Consider the following 23,377-nt stretch of genomic DNA (forward strand, 5'->3'; position numbering starts at 1 on the left):
ATAAGTTAGGCCACATGTTATGTGCCAGAGAAATGAAAGTAGAGACATGGCCCTTCCCTCATGCTCAAACAGTATTGTGGCTGAAGACTGAAAGAAGAAAGGAAAAAGGGCTTCCCAGGTGGTGCTAGTGGTAAAGAACCCACCTGCAATGTAGGAGACAAGGGTTCGATCCCTGGGTCTAGACTATCCCCCAGAGAAAAAAATGGCAACCCACTCCAGTATTCTTGCCTGAAGAATCCCATGGACAGAGGAACCTGGTGGGCTACAGTCCATGGGGTCGCAAAGAATTGGAGGCATGCTGCGATTCATGGGGTCGCAAAGAGTCAGACCTGACTGAGCGACTGAACTGAACTGAGGAGACTTAGCGCACATGCAGGTGCTAAGAAACTAACTGGAGGCTGCCTGGGTGACGGTGGAAGCTACTCTAGAAACGACGGTCTGAGGAGAGACGTGCGGTGGAGACAAAAGCACCTCCCCTTCAGTAGGACTTCGTTATCAAAGACAGTTCAGTTCAGTCGCTCAGTCGTGTCCGATCTTTGCAACCCCATGAATCGCAGCACACCAGGCCTCCCTGTCCGTCAGCAACTCCCAGAGTTTACCCAAACCCACGTCCATCGAGTTGGTGATGCCATCCAGCCATCTCATCCTCTGTCATCCCCTTCTCCTCCTGCCCCCAGTCCCTCCCAGCATCGGGGTCTTTTCCAGTGAGTCAGCTCTTCACATGAGGTGGCCAAATTACTGGGGCTTCAGCTTCAGCATCAGTCCTTCCAATGAACACCCAGGACTGATCTCCTTTAGGACGGACTGATTGGATCTCCCTGCAGTCCAAGGGACTCTCAAGAGTCTTCTCCAACACCACACTTCAAAAGCATCAGTTTTTCGGTGCTCAGCTTTCTTCACTGTCCATCTCACATCCATACATGACCAGTGGAAAAATCATAGCCTTGACTAGACGGACCTTTGTTGGCAAAATAATGTCTCTGCTTCTTAATATGTTATCTAGGTTGGTCATAACTTTCCTTCCAAGGAGTAAGCGTCTTTTAATTTCATGGCTGCAATCACCATCTGCAGTGATTTTGGAGCCCCCCAAAATAAAGTCTGACACTGATTCCACTGTTTCCCCATCTATTTGCCATGAAGTGATGGGACCAGATGCCATAATCAAAGACAATAGAGGTGGGAAAATGAGTAGCACCAAATGAAAGGCTGGAGTGAAAGTTTAGTCGCTCAGTCGTGTCTGACTCTTTGTGACCCCATGGATTGTAGACTACCAGGCTCCTCCATCCACAGGATTTTCCAGGCAAGAGTACTAGATGGAGTAGGTTGCCATTTCCTTCTCCAGAGGATCTTCCCGACCTCGGGATCAAACCCGAGTCTCCCACATTGTAGGCAGACACTTTATCATCTGAGCCACAAGGGAAGCCCCTGGAGAGTGGGGTCCAAGGAAGAGGCATGAGTTGAGATGTCAGACAAAATTAGAGCCTGGCACGCCACAGCAGTCAGTTTAACTGGATAAATTTGTGCCAAACCCAGTGCCAACATCTGGTACTAGAACTTGGGACATATACTTCAAAGACAAAACTGCTTAAAACGGCCCTTCAGGCTTTGGCCCCTGTACATTCACTGGCCTCTGCAGTTCCCTTTCCCCAGCCGCACCCCAGAGGCGCCTCGGGGCCCCGAACCAGGGTGGAGTCCCAGGCTCTCGCCTGCTTTTGACATTTTCCGCCACCAGAGGGCGCTGCAAGCAGCTCGCCCTCCACTAGCCGCTCTTCCCTAGAATAAGGGGTGGACTAGTGGCGCGATGCGGACTGCGGAGCGGCTGTTGGCTCTGGGCTGTAGGCCATGGTGTCAACGCTAATGCCTGCCGCAGCCCAAAGAGAACACAAGAGCTACGTACAAGCTGCAAGGGCCAGCCCAGGCTTCCGCGCACATTCAGCGCGCGCTGCGTCCGTCCTGCGTTGGCGGGGGCGGAGCCCCGCCCTCACCCCGCCCACCCCAGTCACGCGAACGACCCTGCGCTCCTGAGGCCGGAAGCGCTCGCGAGCCGGCGCGCGCGCTCTTGCGTTTCCCGGCGTCCCCGAGGTTTCCCCGAGCAACGGCCCCGCTGCGCGCTCACGCTGCTTCCGGGGTTCCCGGGCCGGCGTTGCTCTGAGGCGGCTGCGCGCGCGCTGCGCCGGCTGTTCCCCGCCCAGAGGCGTGCTGGTCTCCCAGGGCCGCCTCAGCCATGTGCTCGTTAGCGTCAGGCGCTACCGGTGGGTACCCCGGGCCCTCGGCGCGCAGGCCGCGCCGCGGTGGGGCCAGTGAGAGCCCTCTTCCCCTGCGCCCCGGTCGGGGCGGAGGGGCCCAGCGGAGAGGAACGGGGAGGTACGGGGTGGGGGTGGGGGTGGGGGGAGGGCCGGGCCCAAAGCCTTCACCCCTCCCTGACCCTCGTGCGCCCGGTTAGCACTGGTGTCCGAGGCCGTCTGACCGTTTGCGTGTGCTAGGCGCCGCGGAGGAGGAGGACCCGCCAGGCCTGTCCGACAGCGGAGATGAGGCCAGCTGGGAGGATGAGGACGACGCGGATCTCCCCTACGCCGAGCAGCGGACCCCCTGCCTGTTCTGCGACAGGTTCGTCCGTCTCAGCGCCAGGTTCCAGCCCAGGGTGGCCGGGCCACGTGGGTTTTCGTGGTCGGTTCTGCTGGAGTCTGTAACCCGAGTGGCTGCCTTGTAAATCTGGAACCCATGGTTGGGAGTGAGGGTTTGTCCAGAGGGAGGAGCCATGAGCTGGAAGCCAGGTTACAATATTGGTCTTTGACGGGCCTTAGTTTCTCCTTGTGTAAAAATAAAAGTCTTCTGGACTGGATCTGTGGTTCCCTAGTCTGGTTGTCACCTAAAACACTTAAGGAAAAAAAAATAACAGATGCTAAATTCTGCGCCTCCGCCCTTCTAGATCAGGGTTAGTGTTTAGGAATCTGCTTTTTTACAAAGACACTATCCGAAGTGATTCTAAAGAGTAACAAGTTTGGGAGTCACTAAGCTAGATTAATCCCTCAGAATCCTTCCGGCTCTCCCTTCTGTATTTGTTTGACAAGTAGAAAGCTTTTCAGGTGTAAAATAGTTCCATTTGAACTATTTAAAGAACCTCGTTTGTTAGAGGACCCCCCACCTGTTGAAGGTGAAGGAAATTGGTGCCTTTTTGAGAGAAAGTAACTTGTTCAGAGTTGCAGAGCTGTGGTTTGTCTTATAGCCAAAACAGTGTTCTTTCAATTTAAAATTCTGCTTCTTCATCTCAACAAGCTTTGACTTTGACTGCTTCTCTGGGCAAGTGGGGATGAAAGAGGACTGAGTGGCATTGACTAGTCTTACTTTAATAAACATTTTTATTAGTTCCTCCTGAGTTTGGGCATGGTACTGATTGATGGTATATTAGCATCTCTTGATTTCCTCAGTTTCCTCGTGTAGCCTCATTTGCGTAAATAAGGGATGTGTGCATATACTCTAGTCACAAAATAATATTTACTGAGTATCAGGGAGGTACTTCTTTGTGATAGGTTGGGTAAATACTACAAAAATAACCTATCTTGGTAAATGTTTATTTAAAACTGCTGCCTATGTGCTAAGCATAAAGGTGTGTCTCTGCTGTAAATTCCTGACTTACTGTGCATCTTTCAGTTTTGCAGATAGCATAATAAAGCAGCTTGGGCCTCCCAGTGTCTGTAATGCAAATCCTTGGGGAGTACGATAAGACTATTTTTTGAAATACGGCACTTTGGAAATGTGCCAGTTATAAAATTACATTTTATACTTTATCTCTAAAAGACGTTTGATCCTATGCTAGTTCAGAGCCTCTGAAAACAAGAGTTAATACTTAGAGGAAAAAAGAGTCTTACATGGGGAATGTTCATGTCTTGAGAGACACAGATTATCAAAGGGATTTCTCTCTCTCAAAAGCTTTGTGATAAATTCACTGCTATTGTTTGGCATATTAATCTTGACCTTTAAAGGATAGTTTGTTTTAGGTGTAAAATGGGACTCAGAAGTACTAATTCCCTTTAGAAGTGCTGGGATCCTCTCTACAGGTGGTTTTTATTATTATTAATTGGAAGTAAAACTGGAAACTTGTAGAGTGAGGGGAAAAGTTTATATTTGATTAAGTATGAAATCAATAGAGTTGTTAGGTGACTATTCCATGAAGCTATTGCTTGATTTTTCAGGTTATTTACATCTGCTGAAGAAACATTTTCACACTGTAAGTCGGAGCATCAATTTAGTATTGATAACATGGTTCATAAACATGGTAAGTATTTTTTAGAATAAAGAAAATTTTAGTAATGAAATTCAAACTTTATATTTTACCACATCTCTTCATTTTCTATACAAGTCTAATATAGTGAAACATATAGTAACAGTTTATGAAAATGAGGTGTTTTTGGCAAGTGGCTTTTGAGGAAAGATTCTAGATAAGTCATTCTTCTAGATAAGTTTCACTGTATTTAAGCTTAAATTGGCCTCACAGCTAAAAAGGAAAAAAAAAAACACCCTTGGCATGTGATTGCATTTTAATCATTTTAAGAGAAGGGGGGGATATTAAAATTAGGGAGAATAAGGGTAAAGGTGGACTTTGGAAAAGGAGGCAGATCATTATGAAAAAAGACAGCTTACAGCTCAGCATAACATAGACTTCAGGGCATACATGATTGAGTTTTATAAGGAGTTCGATAAGAGTATGGAAGTAGGGAGTGATACAGTTAAAGTGGTAGCCAGAGGTTCAGATGATGATTCTGTTGTAACTTGGATCTAGACATACTTAAAGCCTTTTACTCTAAATAAATATTGAAGAGCTACAGTATGGTTCTAAAATTAATTCAGTAGAGAATTGACTTTTTGGTCCCTGTATTTACTAATAACTAAGAAGGACATTACTGAAGAATAGCAAATAGGCAGATTTTAGGTCTTAGATACACATATGATGCAGTATGTTTTTGAACCATAAGTTCAACCGCAACTCTTTTTGTAAGACATAAACTACTGTTTCATTGTTTGTTTTTTTTCATATTTCTAATGTGCCTTTTTAAATTGGAATCATGCTTAATATAATGTTATGTTTTCACTTACCAAATAGGGGTTTTGTATATTATTATGCATATGAAGCACTTTCATATACCAGTGTGTTCTCATAAGTCTTCCTCCAGGGCTTTCCTGGTGGTTCAGGGCTAAAGAATCCACCTGCAGTGCAGGAGGCACAGGAGCTGCATGTTCGATTCCTGGGTCGGGAAGATCCCCTGGGGGAGGGCATGGCAACCCACTCCAGTATTCTTGACTGGAGAATCCCACGGACAGAGGAACCTGGAAGGCTGCAGTTCATAGGGTTGTAGAGAGTCGGACATGAGAAGTAACTTAGCACATGTTCTCATAACAGTCTTTCTCATGACAAATAATAATTGGTTGGACATGCTATTTTCTCTCCCTTATTTTAAATGCTGCTTCATTTCTGAAAAGGTGAGAACCAGATACAAGCCTTATTGTTTTTTCATTTGTATCATTTAACTTAATGTAAAAGCTAGTATACTTTGTATATTCTGTGACTTGGCAAAATGATAGTTTGATAGATACTGTAAAAATTGGGGAATTAGAAAATTTGGCTCTAGTGTCAACTGCCAAATACTTGGTAAAATCTAAGGCCTAATTTTCCTTATTTGTATTTTTCTGAGAAGAGTTGAATTCTAAAAATTAATTTCCCATTTTCTAGAAATGCAGGGAAGGCATTTAAAAATTTGTCATCTATGGCTATTGTCTCACCAGAGAAGCATCTCTGGAGCAGGTCAATGAAACAAAACTCATGTTGAAATAAGTGAATTTTTTTTTCCCCTTTTAGGACTTGAATTTTATGGATACATTAAACTGATAAATTTTATTAGACTTAAGGTAAGATGGTAGCTTAATTTACAATTTTGTTTAAAACCTAAAGAAATGCTGCAGTGATTATCAGTGCATCCATTTTTAAGAGAATATGAAGAACTGCTATATAAGGAAGTGTTTTAAGTTTTACACTCATCATGTTGGAATTCTGGACATTAGGAGCTAGCACAACATATAGCACCAGGTAAATACATGGTGCTTACATGCATACATAAGTACCATATAATACATACCATACTTAAGTATGGTTTTAATTGTATGTGAGAGATGAATCAATATTATGTGGCAAAGTAATTCAGTGTCAGATAAAGAATACAGTCTTCCTATAAAATCAGAAATTTCTGATTTCTAGTGTGATTTTTAAGTGCTTTAGTTGCTCTTTTTTTAAACACTTAGTTCTGGTCAGTTGATATTTATATTGCCATTTCCCCCAAATCCAAACAGTATAAAACTGCACTGAAACAATTAAGCAATCATTCAGTCAAGTTAATGAAATGGCAGGTTAACACAGATTCATTTTAAACAGCAATTGTGTGTTAATGTAGACATGCTTTCCTTTTTTGTTTAATTTTCTTTTGGTAAGGGGATTGTGTGATTATGTGCAGTGAAAAAATAATGCAATTGATTTTATTTCCAGAATCCTACAGTTGAATATATGAACTCCATATATAACCCAGTGCCTTGGGAGAAAGAAGAGTATTTAAAGCCTGTATTAGAAGATGACCTTTTACTTCAATTTGGTAAGCTGAACATATGGTATCTACTTTAAAGTAGGGTCATTTGTTAGGGCAGAATAGTGGTTAGGTTTTATAGGAGATATGTTATCTCCTTGATTCTTGAAAGATCTGGGTAGTTGGTTTCAGTAGGTAAGTTAAGTCACTTGAAAAGTGAGTCATGCCAGCAGTTACCAGGGAGGGCTATGAGCTTGGGATAAACATTGTGTACAAGATGTTTGGAAACATAGGAACATTTAAGAGAGTAGTTTTTCGTTGGCAGACTAATTTTTAATGTAACTCAAATTGATAACTTTTAAATCTAAAAAAATTTAAATCAGATGAAATATTTAATAGATTTAAGTAAATTGAGCAGTATTTGCTGCTTTTACCTCATCATCAGATAATTGACTTTTCTTAAGATACCTAATTTACAGAGTAGTTGTTTTGGTGCAGAGCAGACCATGCAGATTCTCATGGGCTTACCCATGTACACTAACTAAATCAGCCTGCCTTGTGGCGGGTTCACTCATTTATTGACCGTAGCTTTCTTTCTGAGTTATTTGCTCTGTGCTTTGGTTCATTCCTTATTGAACTGGAATCCTGTGAAAATTCACTTCGCTTCTTACTCATCCTTTATAGATCTAATTTATTGGAGTTTGTGATTTATTATTATTATTTTTAAGTTTATACTTTCTTTCATGTTCTGTGCCAGCTGGGTGACATAGAGGGCTTGCTGTCTTTAGATCAGCAAGACTGGTCTAAATAGACACACACCATCACAGATAGTAGTTTGACAGTGTATATTTGAGCAGTTCTCTGAAAAGTGAGAACTGTGGGAAACCACTCATTTCCCTAAGAAGTACCATTAACAGGAGTTGTATGGCAGTGTGATGCTATGGAAAGAACCTTAAGGTATGATTCAGGGACTGCGTGACCCTGGACAAAGCACTTATGCTTTCTGTGTTTAAGTCTTCATCTGCAAAATGAGAACTGGGGCCAGATTTCCAACTTTATTTCTAATTCTAAAATTTGGTGAGGCCTAGGTTGATTCTTTCTTGTTTTTATAACCTCTCTTAAATTTTATTTTCTCCTCAGAAGTGACCAAAGTGATCTCTCTGATACATGACGAAATGCTCACTAGGTGGTCTTCATGACACCCTAAACTCAAATTGAACACTCACAGGTTAACCAGTAGTATGTTAAATTCTGTGGAAACCTAACCAATGAGTCCTTCTTGTAGAGAGCCCATAATCTAATAGTAGGTGTGTTTTGTTTTTGAGTGAGTTACCTGTATTATATTAATAATGTATGGTGGAATCTAGTAAGTTTCCTGAGAAGTAGGAAATACAGGGCAGCTCAGAAGAGAAAGCAGATGCTGAGTGCTGTGTGCTGAGTACTGTGGATGCAGACCAGTATTGAACTCTTTACTTTCCAAAGGTGTGTACACTTAGTACCTGTCAGGGTAAGTGCCTAATGACCGAGAATTTGTTATTGCTAGTAAATAGATTCTAAGGAGTTAGATGAAGAAGTCATGACTGAGGTTTGGAACAGTTAAAAGGCCTAGGGAAGGAAGTGGACCTTGAACTGGGTATGCTCATTAGTGTACTGTTTGCATCTCTCAAAGGATCTGTGGGCTTCCCTGGTGGGCCCTCGTTAGGACTCCATGCTTCCCCTGCAAGGGGCACAGGTTCAGTCCCTGGTTGGGAAACTAAGATCCTGCAGCCAAAACAAAAAAGCCTCACAAAGGATCTGTGCTCCTGGCCGTTGGTGGAGAGAGATGGAAGAGAAGGTCTTCATTCCCCTGCCTCTTGGCTTGGTGACCGACCTTTTCACCTCCACTGCCCTTCAGTAAATATTTATTGAGCGTCTGCTTTGTATTTTGGCTTTTGAAGATATAAAGATGACTAAATTTAAAAAGATGACTAAGAAAATAAGCGATGAATGTATAGTGTAAGAGGGGAGAAGTAACTATACGATGGAGAAACCTGGCAAACACTACCATAGCCAGGTAATCAAGGTTAGCATCATCAATAATAAGTCATATTGATAGTATGAGCCCTTTGTATGATGTGATGAAAATAACACTTTACTTCAGTGGTCTTCCCTCGAGACCAGTAACCTCAATATAACCATAACCATGAAAAGCCATCGGACAGACACAAAGTGAGGGACATTGTACAGAGTGTCTGGCCAATACTCCTGAAAACTGTCCATGTTGTTAAAAACAAGGAAAGCCTGAAAAACTGTCATAGCCAAGAAGGGTTTAAGCTAAACACATGTAGTATTCTGGGTGAAATTTTGTAACAGAAAGGGGACATTAGGGAAAAACTAATGAAATCTGAGTGAATAAAATGGAGTTTAGTCAATTTTTTTTTTTAAGTATGGTATAGAATTTGAAACATATTCCACAAGGGGTTAATATCCATTTCATATAAAAGACTTCTTAAAAATTAAGGGACAGAGGATCAAACAATTGATGGAACAATGGAGAAAGATACGTGGTTGGACTGTAGAACAAAAAAAGGTATAAAAATAACCCAACAGCAACTTACCATTTCTCACTTCCTAGACTGGTAAAGATTTTTATAGCGCCGTCTGTTGACTAGGCCATGGAGAGATAGGCACTGTCATACACTGCTAGTAGAATCAGATTTGACAGTACCTCACAAACCTGGACGTGAACTTTTAAACTGAGCAGTTTCTCTCGTAAGAATTGGTCTTGAAAATGGCCAGTCCTGGTGTCTGAGTGATTCCCTGGGCCCAGCAAAGGGACCAAGTTTCCAGAGCCTTGAAGACAAGGGGTAACACCCCAAAATATGGACTCATTTTCCACTCTACCTTCATTGGCCGAGCAGCTGCCAAGAACAAAGGTCGCATCTCCCGATACCTGGCAAACAAATGCAGTATTGCCTCACGAATCGATTGCTTCTCTGAGGTGCCCACCAGTGTTTTTGGGGAAAAGCTTCGAGAACAAGTTGAGGAGCGGTTGTTCTTCTATGAGACTGGAGAGATTCCCCGAAAGAAGCTGGATGCCATGAAGGAGGCAATGGTTCAGGCAGAGGAAGCGGCTGCTGAGATTACTAGGAAGCTCGAGAAACAGGAGAAGAAACGCTTGAAGAAGGAAAAGAAAAGGCTGGCTGCAATTGCCTTGGCTTCTTCAGAAAATAGCAGTGCCCTGGAGGAGTGTGAGGAGACAAGTGAAAGACCCAAAAAGAAGAAAAAGCAAAAGCCCCAGGAGGGTCTTCAGGAGAATGGAATGGAAGACTCATCTGTCTCTTTTTCCAAACCCAAAAAAAAGAAATCTTTTTCCAAGGAAGAGCTAGTTAGTAGTGATCTTGAAGAGACAGCCGGTACTGGAAGTCTTCCCAAGAGGAAGAAATTTTTTCCCAAAGAGGTAACAGTTACTGACCCTGATGAGTCAGAAAACAAGACGGTCCCCAAGAAAAAGCGGAAATTGTCCAAGGAGGAGCCACTCAGCAGTGGACCTGAAGAGGCTGCTGCCAGCAAGAGCAGTGGCTCCAAGAAAAAGAAAAAACTCCGAAAGCTATCCCAGGAAAGTTAGAATGGACATCTTCCTAGTGGGACATAACTTACAGAGGTATTCCCCATCCCATCCCCTAGAGCCCAATAAAAATCAAAAAAAAAGAAAAGAATTGGTCTTGAAGATACACCTCCAACGCTCTGAAAATACATAGAAAACATGGTTCTTCATTGCAGCATTGTAATTCCACGATGTTGAGAACAGCCTAACTGTCCACAAATGGGAGAGTGGTTGAACAAACTGGCACGTCCATACCACGCAGTAGTAATCCTGTCTTAGTGTGAGAGGAGCTGGTGCAGAATGCTGTCCAGGACAGCTGTCTTTTTTGTTGTTTTCATTTCTGTTTTGTAATTTTTTGGTTGCTCTCTGTGTCATGTGGGATCCTAGTTCCCTGAACAGGGATCAAACCTGCACCCCCTGCATTGGAAGCACAGAGTCTTAATCATTGGACTGCTAGGGGAGTCCCAAGATGTAGTGTCAAATGAGAAAGGCAAAGCTCAAGAGTATCTAGTATGATGCTCTTCGTGTAGGAGAGATTTGAGAAAATGCTTACGTGTCTGGTCACTTTTGCGAATGAAGTGCAGGAAGGATAAACTGGAAACTGAGATTGGCTGCTTGGATTTGTGGGACAGACATGGAAGCAGAGAGCAGAGGCTGTGGTGACAGGTGAGGGGTGACGCCGTCACCGGGTGGGTCTTTGTGCAGCTCTGACCTCAGGATCGTAGTCAGGTTTTATAGCCTTCACATCATTAAAGAAACCAGCAGTGATGAGGCTGAATGGGTATGAGGGTGGTGTTGGTGTGAGGTGGAATGCAAGCACTAACAGATGGACTAAACCGTGATACAAAGGAATAATGTAACCCTACTGCAGGGGGGGTGGCGGGGGGAAGAACTCCATGAGACCTTGACTGGATGTTGTGCTGAGGCTACAGAGAAAAAGAACTACATCAGTGCTATAATCCAGTAAGAAGAGAAATTTCTTGTGTGGGGGTGCTCTGTGTGTGTGTGAATGTGTGTGTACTCAGTTGCTCTGTCATGTCCAACTCTTCGCGACCCCATGATCTGTAGTCTGTCAAGCTCCTCTCTCCATGGGATTTTCCAGGAAAGAATACTGGAGTGGGTTGCAATTTCCTTCTCCAGGGGATCTTCCCAACCTCAGGATTGAACCCGTGTCTCCTGCATTGGCGGGCAGATTCATTACCACTGGCCACATGGGATGCCCTTCTTGGAGGGTGTGGATTAACAATTCTGACACTTCTCACATATGCCAGAATGGAAGAAGTAAGTTAATATGAATAAGAGCCAGGTTTTTCATTGTTGGAGAAGGAAGTTGAATTGAAGGATGAAATGAATCTTGTGATGATAGATTAGAATCAGAAGTCCAAATTCACAGTATTTCTTATATAGACAGACAGATACAGAAATACAGATGTATGTGCATATAGACAGAGAAGTATAGATGTGTGTGGATTAGTATAATACATATTTATATATTGTCTAGCTCTGCTGAAGGGCCTAGAAAAATGTCAGTATGAGCATCCCTCGTGTCCAAACCTTGATTTACAATCCTTTATTAATATAAGGTGCCAAGGGTCCTGAGAGAGGTGATTGATTCCATGATAAGGCAGGGAAAAAGGGAAAATATAAGATAAACCTGGGACATCTTGTTCCAGAAAGTAAGGAAGTATTTAAGAAAAAGTAAAAAGAGGAGACTTACCTAAAGAACACAGGAAGCCAACCTGAAGGAGCTCCTAATGGACAAAACTGGAAGAATTTGATTGACACAGAAAATGACAGTGTTGAGTTTTAACCCTTAGGATAATATAAATGTCCATGAATTCATACTGACATGAATAATCAAATAAATGGGGAAGAATTAGCTCCACTTTAGCATAGAATTTCTATTAATAAATGTTGGAGAAGAGAGAGAAAAAATCAGCATTAGGCAATGACTGCAGTAGTAACTTGCCGAGAAGAGCCACCCATGGATGCTAAGATTAGTAGTGAAAACTTAGGTGGGTGCGATAGGATTTGCATAGTTCAAAGTATCTCCCCCAAGAAATCTGTTAAAAGGAGATGTTAACTTTTGTGGAAAACCAAGCAGACCCCACCACAACTGAGTGATCAAGGTTAACATCACCAGTAATAAGCATATTGACATCATGAGCCCCGTTGTGTAATACTTTGAGGAGACAGCATTGTTTCTCTGTTGTCCTTGCCAAAAGTGTATAACCTCATTCCAATAATGAAAAAATCATCAGACAACCCCAGGTTGAGGGACATTCTCCAGAATTACTGATGAGTATTCTTCACAAGTGTCAAGATACAGTTATTGGGCACATTTTTGTATAAATGGGTCACAGTGCTAGTATTTTTCTTCAGATCTTTTATGTCTTTGTGGAGTTTTAAAAATCTGCCACTATCAATTGTTGATTGAGGTGTATTTGAATCCCTGACTGTGATTGGAGGATTTTCTGCTTTTACCATTAATTCTGTCAGCTTTTGCTTCATGTATTTTGAAACTCTCTTGTGAGATTTATTCTCATTTATAATTGTTAGGTCTTCCTGATAAACTGACTATCTTTTGTGGTAGTTTCCAGCTGCCAAGATGGAGTATCCAGGTGATTTGAACTTCCTGAGACAGAATGTAGATGTGGCACTTATTCCTGAGTGTGGTTAGGACTTTGAATTAGACTGTTTTGATATACTATAGATATGAATGTTAATGTTTACTGAATCCTTTCTCATTTTCAAAGCTATACACTTCACCTTTAATTTGTAATTATCTGTGTGCAACAGGCCTACTGTATCCAGGAGTTCTGCCTCTTTGGATTCAACCAACTTTGGATCAAAAATATTCAGGAAAAAAAATTCCAGAAAAAAAAAATTTTTGAGTTTGCTGCCCAGTGGCAACTACTTACATTGTATTTACAACTATTTGTATAGCATGTATATTGTACTAGTTACTATAAGGAATCTAGAGATGATTTAAAATGTTGCGTGTAAATTGCCATTTTATACAGGGACTTGAGCATCTGTGGGTTTTGGTATCTGAGGGAGATCCTGAAACAGAGCCCCTGCAGATACCAAGGGACAACTGTATTATTAATAAAGTTTTTATTCTGACTAACTTATTGCAGCAGAAAGCAAAACAGAGAAACTAGCTGAAACAAGCCAATTTCTTTGTTCAGTTCTTTAACAAGGTGGTTTGCAAACAGTTCAAAGAATTTTGAAGACAAGATACACAATGCGAGTTGTAGTAGGAAGTAGAGAAATGGTACCACCATCCTTTAACAGTTTGGCAGTATTTTGTTGCTGTTGTTAATTTTGGGTGAATTAAATAGTAGATGAATCTATAGTTTTTTAAAGCAGAGAGTCAGTGTTCTCCTAGACTGATTATCCTGCACTGCTTTTATAACAAGTTCAATTTAGGCTTTAGTCTTTATATAATATTACTGTGAAAAACTTAGTATTTTGTCCCAATTCTAAAGAATTGTTGCGAGTAAAGACTGAATGGGGGGATAAAGTCCTGCTTCCCTCAGTGCTGCTCTGAGGAGACGGTATAATACCTGCATTGTTTTTATTGCTTTAGGTTGATGTGAAAGTTAATTAGACTGGTCAATGGACATTGCAGTTTTGTACAACTCACTAGCTCCGCATATTAATTTCTGTTTGCAGAATTAGTGATTTACATATATTAACTTCCGTAGCAGAAGTTACTAATTTACATACAGTGAAATTAAATTTAAATCAATTTTTAATAATATTAGGAATTAGGATATTTAACAATATCAGCACTGAGACAGTGTATAGATTGCATACCCCCTTAGCCAAGATGAAAAACTCAGTGAGTGTACAGAATTCCTCACCTCCATGTTGTCCTTAAGGAATATCCAGATGTAATACTTGTTTTTCTACAGGTAAAGACCGAGAGACTAGAGGTGGCCCTCTAGTGATGGCAGGAACATGGGCTAGAAAGGCAGGCAAGAGTTTGAATCAACGTTCCCTCATTAAACAACTATGTGACTTTGGACCAGTCAATTTCTCTGAAATTTATTTTTCCCATGTTTTAAAACAGGGATAAATGTTTATATTTTAGGTTTGTTTTGAAGATGAAATGAGATGTAATACATGAATCTGAAAGATACCCGATCAATAAATACTAGCATTTTTTTCCCTTCTACTTTTTTGCTTTGTCCTGGGTTTGATTCAGTGCAATTACTATTTGTGTGTTCAGTTTAGCCAACTAGACTAACAGCATGTTCTTTATAAACCCAAAACAATTTGGATATTAAATAGTTAAACGTACTTGTACTAATTATTCTCAGTTGGCTGCGTAATAGGCACTTAGTATATGTTTACTTGTAACACATGTGTACCTGCTTTGGTGTTATAAGACGGCCTGAAAATGATGTCCGTTTACTTTTTAGACGTAGAAGATCTTTATGAGCCGGTGTCAGCCCCATTCTCCTATCCCAATGGGCTCAGTGAAAATGCATCTCTGATTGAAAAATTGAAGCACATGGAAGCCAGGGCATTATCCGCTGAAGCTGCATTGGCTGGAGCACGTGAGGACCTGCAAAAAATGAAGTAATTTATCAATCTTACAGAAAATTAATGGTTTAGATCCCTCAAATAATACAGTTCAAGGTGAAATACAGTAAAATATTTCATGCACTAGAAAGCACAGTGTAGATATTTAATTTTAGTAATATTGAGGATATGCAGTATTTTTGTATATTGTGGCTACAACTGATTAACATAAAATTCTATTCTCATGTACTTCTATATGATTACTTTTATATTAATCGTAATTGTTCTCAGGAGTGTTTTCCTCTTGAGTGCGTTTGTTACTTAATACTACCTTCTTTTAAATTACCTTCTTTCTAATAGCTTTCTCCACTTGCCTTTTCTTCTCCTAGGCTTTTTAAGGTATAGGGATTAATACATTTTAGATTTTGGGAAATACACAGTTGAAATGTTTGTTTTTAAAGAATCAAATGATAATTATGGTGAAGTATGTAATCAGAAAACTAGCTCCATAAAATGGTTTTCTACAGTGCGTAAATTACCATTCTGCTGGCTTAGTACTTGTCAGAATTTTACATGTATACAGATCACCTGGGTAACGCAATAGACTACAGATTCTGATTCAGGAGGCCTTGAATAGATAAGAGTCTGAGATTCTGGAGGTATATATACCTCCAGCTTAACCTGTTAGATTTGTAAGTTGGTTACTACTGCCTGAGTACCCATTTAATGGTTTGCCAGAATGTCCAGCAGGAAAAATAGTCAAGCGGATTGTAGTTTCCCTTCCCTTTTTCTGATAGTTTATGTTGAATAACCTAGTAACCAAGAACTCTCTTATCTGCCTCTTTACACTTCTTTCCCATGTATACCTTATAGGTTCCTGATGTGTTGTGATCAGAGGGGGAGCTGAGTTTTAGAGCCTGAGTGGATGGTGTTGGTGTGTGTAAATAATTTCCAGTTTGTATCTGCTTTCTGCCCATATAACCTTTCCATGATATAATAAGATTTTGGAATAGTAGAAATAATAAAGTGAACAGAGTCATAGTATGCTTATTTTGTTCGGTCGAAAGGTATCAACAGCCATAATTTGCAGTTGGCTATGCTTTTGTGCTTTGCAGAAGGAATGCTTCCAACTGGGTTTGAATATGCCTGTTGCTTAAAATCCAGCAGGGGGAGCTTTTTGTTGCTTAAGATAGAGCGTGATTTAGAGGCTCATCACACTCCACACTCCCCTTCTACCTCTCCCTCAGCCTCTAGCCTTTCCTTTTTTCATGGTCCAATAAACTTGTCTCAAGGGTGTATTTCCAATTGATTACAGACAATTTGCTCAGGATTTTGTGATGAACGCAGATGTCAGGGCCTGCCCGTCATCGACCACTGCCAGTGCAGACCCCCCGGAGGATGAGGACGGCGTTTATTTCAGCTCCTACGGGCATTACGGGATACACGAAGAGATGCTCAAGGTTAGAAAAGAGCACAGACGTGCCAACTCCATGCTGAAGGAAAGATAGAGGGAAACTGGTTCTTAACACACATGCTGTGGTAGAATTGCCTTTTTCTTTTTTTTTGAGAACTGCTTTTCAGATCTTTTTGGTACTTGATAGCTCATCTTACGTTGAAAAGATTATAGAAGCATCAGAATTACTGTAAATTCTACTTAAGATCATTATTAATCTTTATGAGATTACTTTTGCTTAAAACAGAAAAATGGGAAAAATTCCTAATGATTTTAGGCTTCTCAAGAGCAACTTTTAAATAGGAAGAAATAAATTATATGTTTGCCTTTTAATGTGTGAAGGAGAAATTAGTGTTTTAATTAGCAGTACTGTCATTAGTTTGGGCAAAGAATAATTCTTTGGTACAAAGTTAGTTGTAGATAATTCTCACAGTTATAGCATGACTTTTTTACATTTGAAATCAATGATAGAATTTCCTAAATCAGATCAGATACTTGAATTTGGTTGGTTTTAATTTTATAATGGTAATGTTTATATAAACTATAAGTAGATTTCTAGCTGTACCTGGTATAATAGATACATTTTATCATCTATTATAGATTATAAAATAGCAAAGTGTAATTTTTTAATTTAGTAAAAGTGAAAATATCTAACAAATGTTGGAGTTTAAAAATTATTGAAAAATTTAGATGTTTATCTCTGTGAATTTTAGTTGTCACTACCTTTTTTTTTCTTTCTTAAAACCAACAAAAGAAAAATCCCCTTTGAATCCTTCCTCAGAAGATTGATTGATTTAACGGAAGCCTGAAGACTGTGTTCCTTGAAACATACCTATTTAAAATAACCAGGGATATTTAATAACACGTATATATTTTCTTGAGTCAGTTTTGCAGGATCGCAGAGTTGGAGGTTTGCTGATTAATAGTAACTGTAATTATTTGGAGTCTTTTAAAGCAATGTCATGTCATTTCTTTACTACTGACTTGTCAGGGTTGGTTGTGCTTTTTGTTGTTACTTGGGTAGCTGCATAGGATTGCAAATAACAGTTATAAGTTATATTTAAAAGAAATTATTTTAAGTCCAGGATGAATTTATTTAAAAGAAATGGATATACACCGTTTTCCTCGTTAAAATTAATTTTACTGTATCTAGAATATTTTCTTTGCCCATGTTTGTCATTTTAAATCACCCCATCGGTTTCAATGCCATGAACCTTTAATGCTTTTGATAGGGAAATTGTATTGGGTTTTTTAGACTGGTAAGTTACCGAGACACCTAGAAGATAGTACATCTGAGTGCTCTCGGTTCAGTCGTCTGGGAATCCAGTTTGGATTTATTTCCAAATCTCTCTCCTGGACCCTTGTAGCTATATTTCAGTAACTAGAGGATCTTCATACCTGATGGAGTATCTTTAAGTCCTTTTGATGTACATTAAGAAGTTCCAGCTGAAAGTTACCAGTGCCATCTTTTCTCTTTTAGATCTGGAATCACTTAAGAAATCTTATTAATATAATTTGCCATGCCTTAATTCCCCTTAGCTGATATACAGTGTAACTACCTCTCCTTGGATCATAGGAAATATGGATATAGTTTATTCAGAAAGACTATTTGTCCATTTTATATTTTGCTAAGTTACATACTGTGGACGGATATGAAATGTGCCTTATGTCACGCAATATTTCTTCTGTTTCCTATCAAAACAATTTTTAGCACATATAATTTGTTCAAGGTTGTGCTACTACCAGAGTCTCACATGATCTTTACAAATCATTTAAAATTGAGAAGCCATACATACAGGACTTATTTTTATGCTTAGAATTGGCCTTGCTTTTATAAAAATATTATTTGGATTTTTTGTTGCTTAGTCTAAGATATAGTATTTTAATGACACTATTTTGGATATGCCTTATTTAATGATTATAAGTAAGGATAGTTTGTAATCTTATTTTCCAGAATCAAGATGAAGGTAATTTGGAATTCCAGAGATGTAATTGATAGCAGAATAGATGACATGAACTTTCAAAATCCTTCACCACTTTATCTTTCTGAAAGGAGTTGTTGCTGATGTTTTAAATCTGACATGTATCACACTCTGTTTTTTTTTCCCCCCCAAGAAAAACATTGTTTATCCTGGTGAACATTTATCCAGATTATTAGTACCATTAAATAATTTTTCTTCATTTTCCTCATTGTATTTGTAGCTGACTCAGTCATTCTGTCCACCTTCATGAGCCTGTATTTTAAAACATGCTGTTACTTATATCAGTAAAATTTATAGCATATAATTTTTCTGTTGTCTTTAGTCTCATACTTAAATTTTTAAAATATTTGTAGGAATAATTCCATGACACCATGTACTAGTCTTAAAAGATTATTTTGCTGCTTAACATTGAGAAGCAAAAGAACCCCTCATTCTTTTGTGTTTCTTAGTTTTAATAGGTGAGTGCAAAAGATTATTTTATTTTTGTTTATTACCTTATTTTATATTGAACAGTTTAGTTTTTTGTTAGAATAAATTTTTAGAAATGGTTCGAGGGCTTGTCTTTAATTTGTTGGATTTTCACAGTTAGTGGATTTTCCTCTCAAAAATTCATTTATTAAATCAAACCTCTGCTATGTCCAAAGTACTGTGTTTAGTACACTTTGAATTTCATTGCACCAGGGTGAGCATATGAGTGGAAGCAGATGGATGTGTAGGAAGAGCCAGATGAAGGTTTATAGTTGAGCTGAGCAGCAGTGCATGGACTTAGGACGGGAGTTGGGGTGCTAGTGGTTAAGTTAGAGCCATGTGCTTGGTGAGAGCTTTCTGAGTGACTGCCTTCTTGACTGATGTTCACCCATTGTGGGTTTTGTTGTGTCAGCAAAAATCACTGGTAATAGTGTAAGAAGAGTATAAAAATAGTAAGAATGTATGAAGTGGTATTTTATTTATAGATTTTTACTTATTGTTTAAATTCACTTGACTATTAGATTCTCTTAATAATTCTTAAAATACATAAATTTAATAAACCTGATTTAAAATTTTGTCTGTAAAGCAGTTAGAACTAATTCCATCAGAAAACATGGAATTCCCCCTTTTTAGATCCACTAATTAAGTAAAACAACTTTTAATTTACAACTTCCTTTATATATATATATATATTTTTTTTTTTTAATTCAAATATTGGCATGAACATGGTTTTGTCAGGGATGTGAATGGTATAAATGTTGTAGTGTTTGGTATTAACTACTTTTTACCAAGTGTGAAGTTTAAAATTCCCGGTTTGAGATATTTTTATCAGACTTGTTTTATTCCCTTAGCAACTGTGCCCTTACTGCTTAATTTGCTGTCAGTACATGTCTCAGCTGAGGTGATTTAAAAGGGAACCGGCACTGTTCAGGAACCAGCATAAATGTTAACGTTCATTGCCTGCCTGGGGCATGGGTCATGTGAGATTCTGGAGTGGAGAAGTCTCATAATGTGGGCTGTGTGGCTCGAATGATTTACTTTTAGGCTTATAGGCTTTTAAGCATCATTTCCTGCTACAGACAGTTCTAGAAACAAAACAGGATTATAAATCATGTAGATGCTGATCGATGACTTTCTTAGAAAACTGTACTCAGTTTAGCTTCATTTTTCATTATGTAACTGTAATTTTCACATCTGTCTGTTTTGTCTTTTTCCTCTCATTTTAACCTAGTTCTACTACAGGGAATCTGGCCCATTAGTATTAATTGTCACTTGAAGTCTTATAGTGATGGTGCATGTCAAGACAAAAATATGTACATTTTTAAGAACTTAGGTCTTATTTTACTTTCAGTGATGTTATTAAATGTTTTCTTTGTGTGTTGTTGCTGTTACTATTCTTATTTTCTTTTTGAAAAAATACTTATTTGGCTATGCTGGGTGTTAGTTTCAGCTCACGGGATCTTTACTTGTGGCCTGTGGGATCTAGTTCCCCCACCAGGGATCAAACCTGAGCCGCCTGCATTGGGAGCTTGGAGTCTTAGCCACTGGACCAGCAGGGAAGTCGCTATTATTTTCTTCTAGCAAAAAAAGATTAAACGTGGGTTTCCAGGCAAAAAGTAGCTATAGAAATGTATGTGATAATTAGCAGATATCTTCTTAAAAATTTTATTTGTAAGTCTAATGTAATGTTTTCCTTTCTTTGCCCTAGGACAAAGTACGAACAGAAAGTTACCGAGATTTTATATACCAAAACCCACATATCTTCAAAGACAAGGTGAGTAGCATAGGCTACAGAATGACATGTTTCATGTGGATCTTGGGTAGCAGAAATCCTCTTAGGTCGTTGTGACAGCAGTTGATTTCATGTGTGTGCTGTGCTTAGTCGCTCCGTCGTGTCCCACTCTTTGAGACTCCATGGACTGTAGCCCGCCAGGCTGCTCTGTCCACAGGGATTCTCCAGGCAAGAATACTGGAGTGATTTGCCATGCCCTCCTCCAGGGGGGTCTTCCCAACCCTGGGATCAAACCCTGATCTCACGCATTGCAGGCGGATTCTTTGCCGTCTGAGCCACCAGGAAAGCCCAAGAAAACTGGAGTAGGTAGCCTATCCTTTCTCAAGGAGATCTTCCTGTCCCAGGAATCGAACCGGGGTCTCCTGCCTTGCAGGTGTATTCTTTATCAGCTGAGCTACCAGGGAAGCCCGATTTTATGTATACTGGCTTTATTTCATGGAAGACTTTTATGATACTGATCTGTGGTGCAGAATACTGATAAACAGAAATGCTGATTGGTGTCATTCAGTACACTTTTTTTTTAATTGAAATTCATTAATTATAGTGATTTAACTTAAACTTTGCTCAGTCAAGTAAGTTTAGCTTAAACCATGTTTTTGATTTACTGTGATTCTTATAAATTTCAAATGTACAAGATAAACCCCATGTCAAAGCATTTAATTATTTTAGTTCACATTAATTAGTTAAAACTTAATTTAAAAACTCATTTGGTAAGTAGGGTCAAATATTTTAAGGTAGACTTTAGGTGCTTTTTTTTGAGACCATTTTATGAGATACTTTATATTTTACAATTAGTGTTTATGCTGCCTCTGGTTATTTCAAAGATGCTCTTTCATGGTGTGTATGAGTATGTGTGTGAAATTTGTGTCAAATATTTTTTCCTCCCTTGTGAATTTTTCCATTTTTTCTTCACTTTCTCTTTCCCTCCTTCTCTACATTGGCATGTTACCTAAGAGTTCAGGTTTTCTATTTGTTCCACCTTACTGGAAGTTAGTCCAGAATTCAGTCAAGTATATGATTCTCTCTGCCACTCACATACCTTTGCTTGGAAATTATACCCCTCTCTTTCTACTTCAGGGGCTTCCTGATGGTAAAGTATCTGCCTGCAGTGAGGGAGACCTGGGTTCAATCCCTGGGTCTGGAAGATCCCCTGAAGAAGGGCATGGCCACCCACTCCAGCATTCTTGCCTGGAGAACCCCATGGACAGAGGAGCCTGGTGGGCTATAGTCCATGGGATTGCAAACAGTCAGACACAACTGAGTGACTAACATACACACACACTTTCTACTTCATGAATATGTATATTGGTAACATCAGGTTTTCACAGTTCCCCTTAATTTTAAAAGATACTTTTCTAAGGTTATTTCATGGACCTTATATGATATTGCGGTAGTGACCCACAACCTTAATATATTGAAAAGACTGTTTTCCTGAGTTTTTGCTGCTTGGAATAACATAAAGAGAGAGAGACTCGCTTTTCGTTTTCCATACCTATTTCCTAAGAGCAGTGTTTAACTTGTGACTTAGCTGAGTTGGAGATGTGAAATTTATATGGTTCTGATATCTTGCGGCCAACACATTACCTATAAGGTAATGATGGCGTCTGTTTCTTTGTTTTGCTAATTCCCCAACAGGCAGATTATTTCATTTTTAAAAATATTAGTTCTTATCAGTTCTTTGTTGGCCTTTTTATTTGCTTTTTATTTATTATTATAGCGAAGACTTATCATTTTTTTAGTAGTTTTTATATTTGCACCTAAAATGCTAGAACAGTTTATTTAATATCTAAAAAAACACTTTCCAGTGAAGCAAATAATGTTACTATTAAAATTTTGCTTTATACTTACAGTTAGATTGTGCCTAGGTTTTTATTTTATTTTTTCCTTAATATGTTGTATACAATTTAAACATGTACTAGTCTGGGAATCACTAGTTCTGCCTGGCTACTCAGGATCCAGCCACATAATAATTTTAGACAGTGGTGAGTCTCTGGGCCTCATCTATAAAATGATTTTTAAAAAATTTTTCTGGTTCTAAAATTTTAGAACTTCTGTTTTTATAAAAACAGTATCTTTGAGCTATCTTGTAAAATATTTTAATACTTTTTCATATGAATGCTGTAAATACTTTTTGATACCACTGCAGTAAGAATTTTTTTAAGTAAACATAGTTTCTTTTTCAATATGCTCTGAGTAGACTTTTGTCTTACATTACATAAGAAAATAGTGAAAAGACACAAGTATTAGTAATCATAAGATCAGGAAATTAAGTAATTATGAATATTTCTATGTATATGAAACAAATCAATGACCTGTACACAGTCATTATCTGCTTTTAATTTTTTATTTGTAACTGTTATAGAAATACCGTATACACTTTTGGACAAAATACATGACCACAGAAAATGTGTAAAGTTTGTTTTGTCTTATACTTACTGCTCTTGCTGAAGCGATTAAATCTGCCACAGTTAGGAGAGGGATTATTAATAAATTGGAAGTGTTTTCCTTGGTATTTTGCCTGACATGCTTTCTTTTATCAATGTGTGGCTAGGTTTGCTCGGCGTTTATGGTTTCTCAAGAGTATAATGTAAAATATGTATCAATTTCTAACTCTTTAAAGCATATACAGGATATAATTCTCTGTAATTAACAATAGTAATCTAGAGATTTTATGTGATTTGGGATACTCTTCTTTGTATTATACTATGGCTGCAGATGTAGAAAATATACTACCATACATTTAAATAGTGTTCGATTATTTATAAAATATTTTCAAACATGTTGTCTCTTTGCTGTATAATATATCTGTAACTAGGGATGGTAGGTATTTATCTCCATTTAATACATGAGGAATTTGAAACCAATAGGTTAAAGGCTTGTCCTAAAATAGGCAACTAAAAAGATAGAACTGAAGGTTTTAGTCCTAGTTAGTGCCCTTAACCCTGTGCCACTACACTTTAAGGAGAAAATAATTAGGGTGGGATTCATTAATGA

The 23,377-nt window shown here is 39.0% G+C and overlaps 1 protein-coding gene across 1 annotated transcript in view; it reads left to right on the top strand.

Annotated features, from left to right (window-relative positions):
- Positions 1 to 2,094: 2,094 nt before the first annotated feature.
- Positions 2,095 to 23,377, top strand: part of PRMT3 (protein arginine methyltransferase 3) — a 130,809-nt gene continuing 109,526 nt past the window's right edge. The window contains exons 1-8 of the mRNA XM_061167997.1: positions 2,095 to 2,252; positions 2,484 to 2,607; positions 4,194 to 4,276; positions 5,855 to 5,904; positions 6,536 to 6,638; positions 14,586 to 14,745; positions 16,004 to 16,148; positions 20,300 to 20,365. Coding sequence (XP_061023980.1) covers positions 2,225 to 2,252; positions 2,484 to 2,607; positions 4,194 to 4,276; positions 5,855 to 5,904; positions 6,536 to 6,638; positions 14,586 to 14,745; positions 16,004 to 16,148; positions 20,300 to 20,365 — 759 coding nt within the window. The 5' untranslated portion in view covers positions 2,095 to 2,224. The remainder of the gene's footprint in view (positions 2,253 to 2,483; positions 2,608 to 4,193; positions 4,277 to 5,854; positions 5,905 to 6,535; positions 6,639 to 14,585; positions 14,746 to 16,003; positions 16,149 to 20,299; positions 20,366 to 23,377) is intronic.

This window comes from Dama dama, chromosome 2 (assembly GCF_033118175.1).
Source record: "Dama dama isolate Ldn47 chromosome 2, ASM3311817v1, whole genome shotgun sequence".
Lineage (NCBI taxonomy): Eukaryota > Metazoa > Chordata > Mammalia > Artiodactyla > Cervidae > Dama > Dama dama.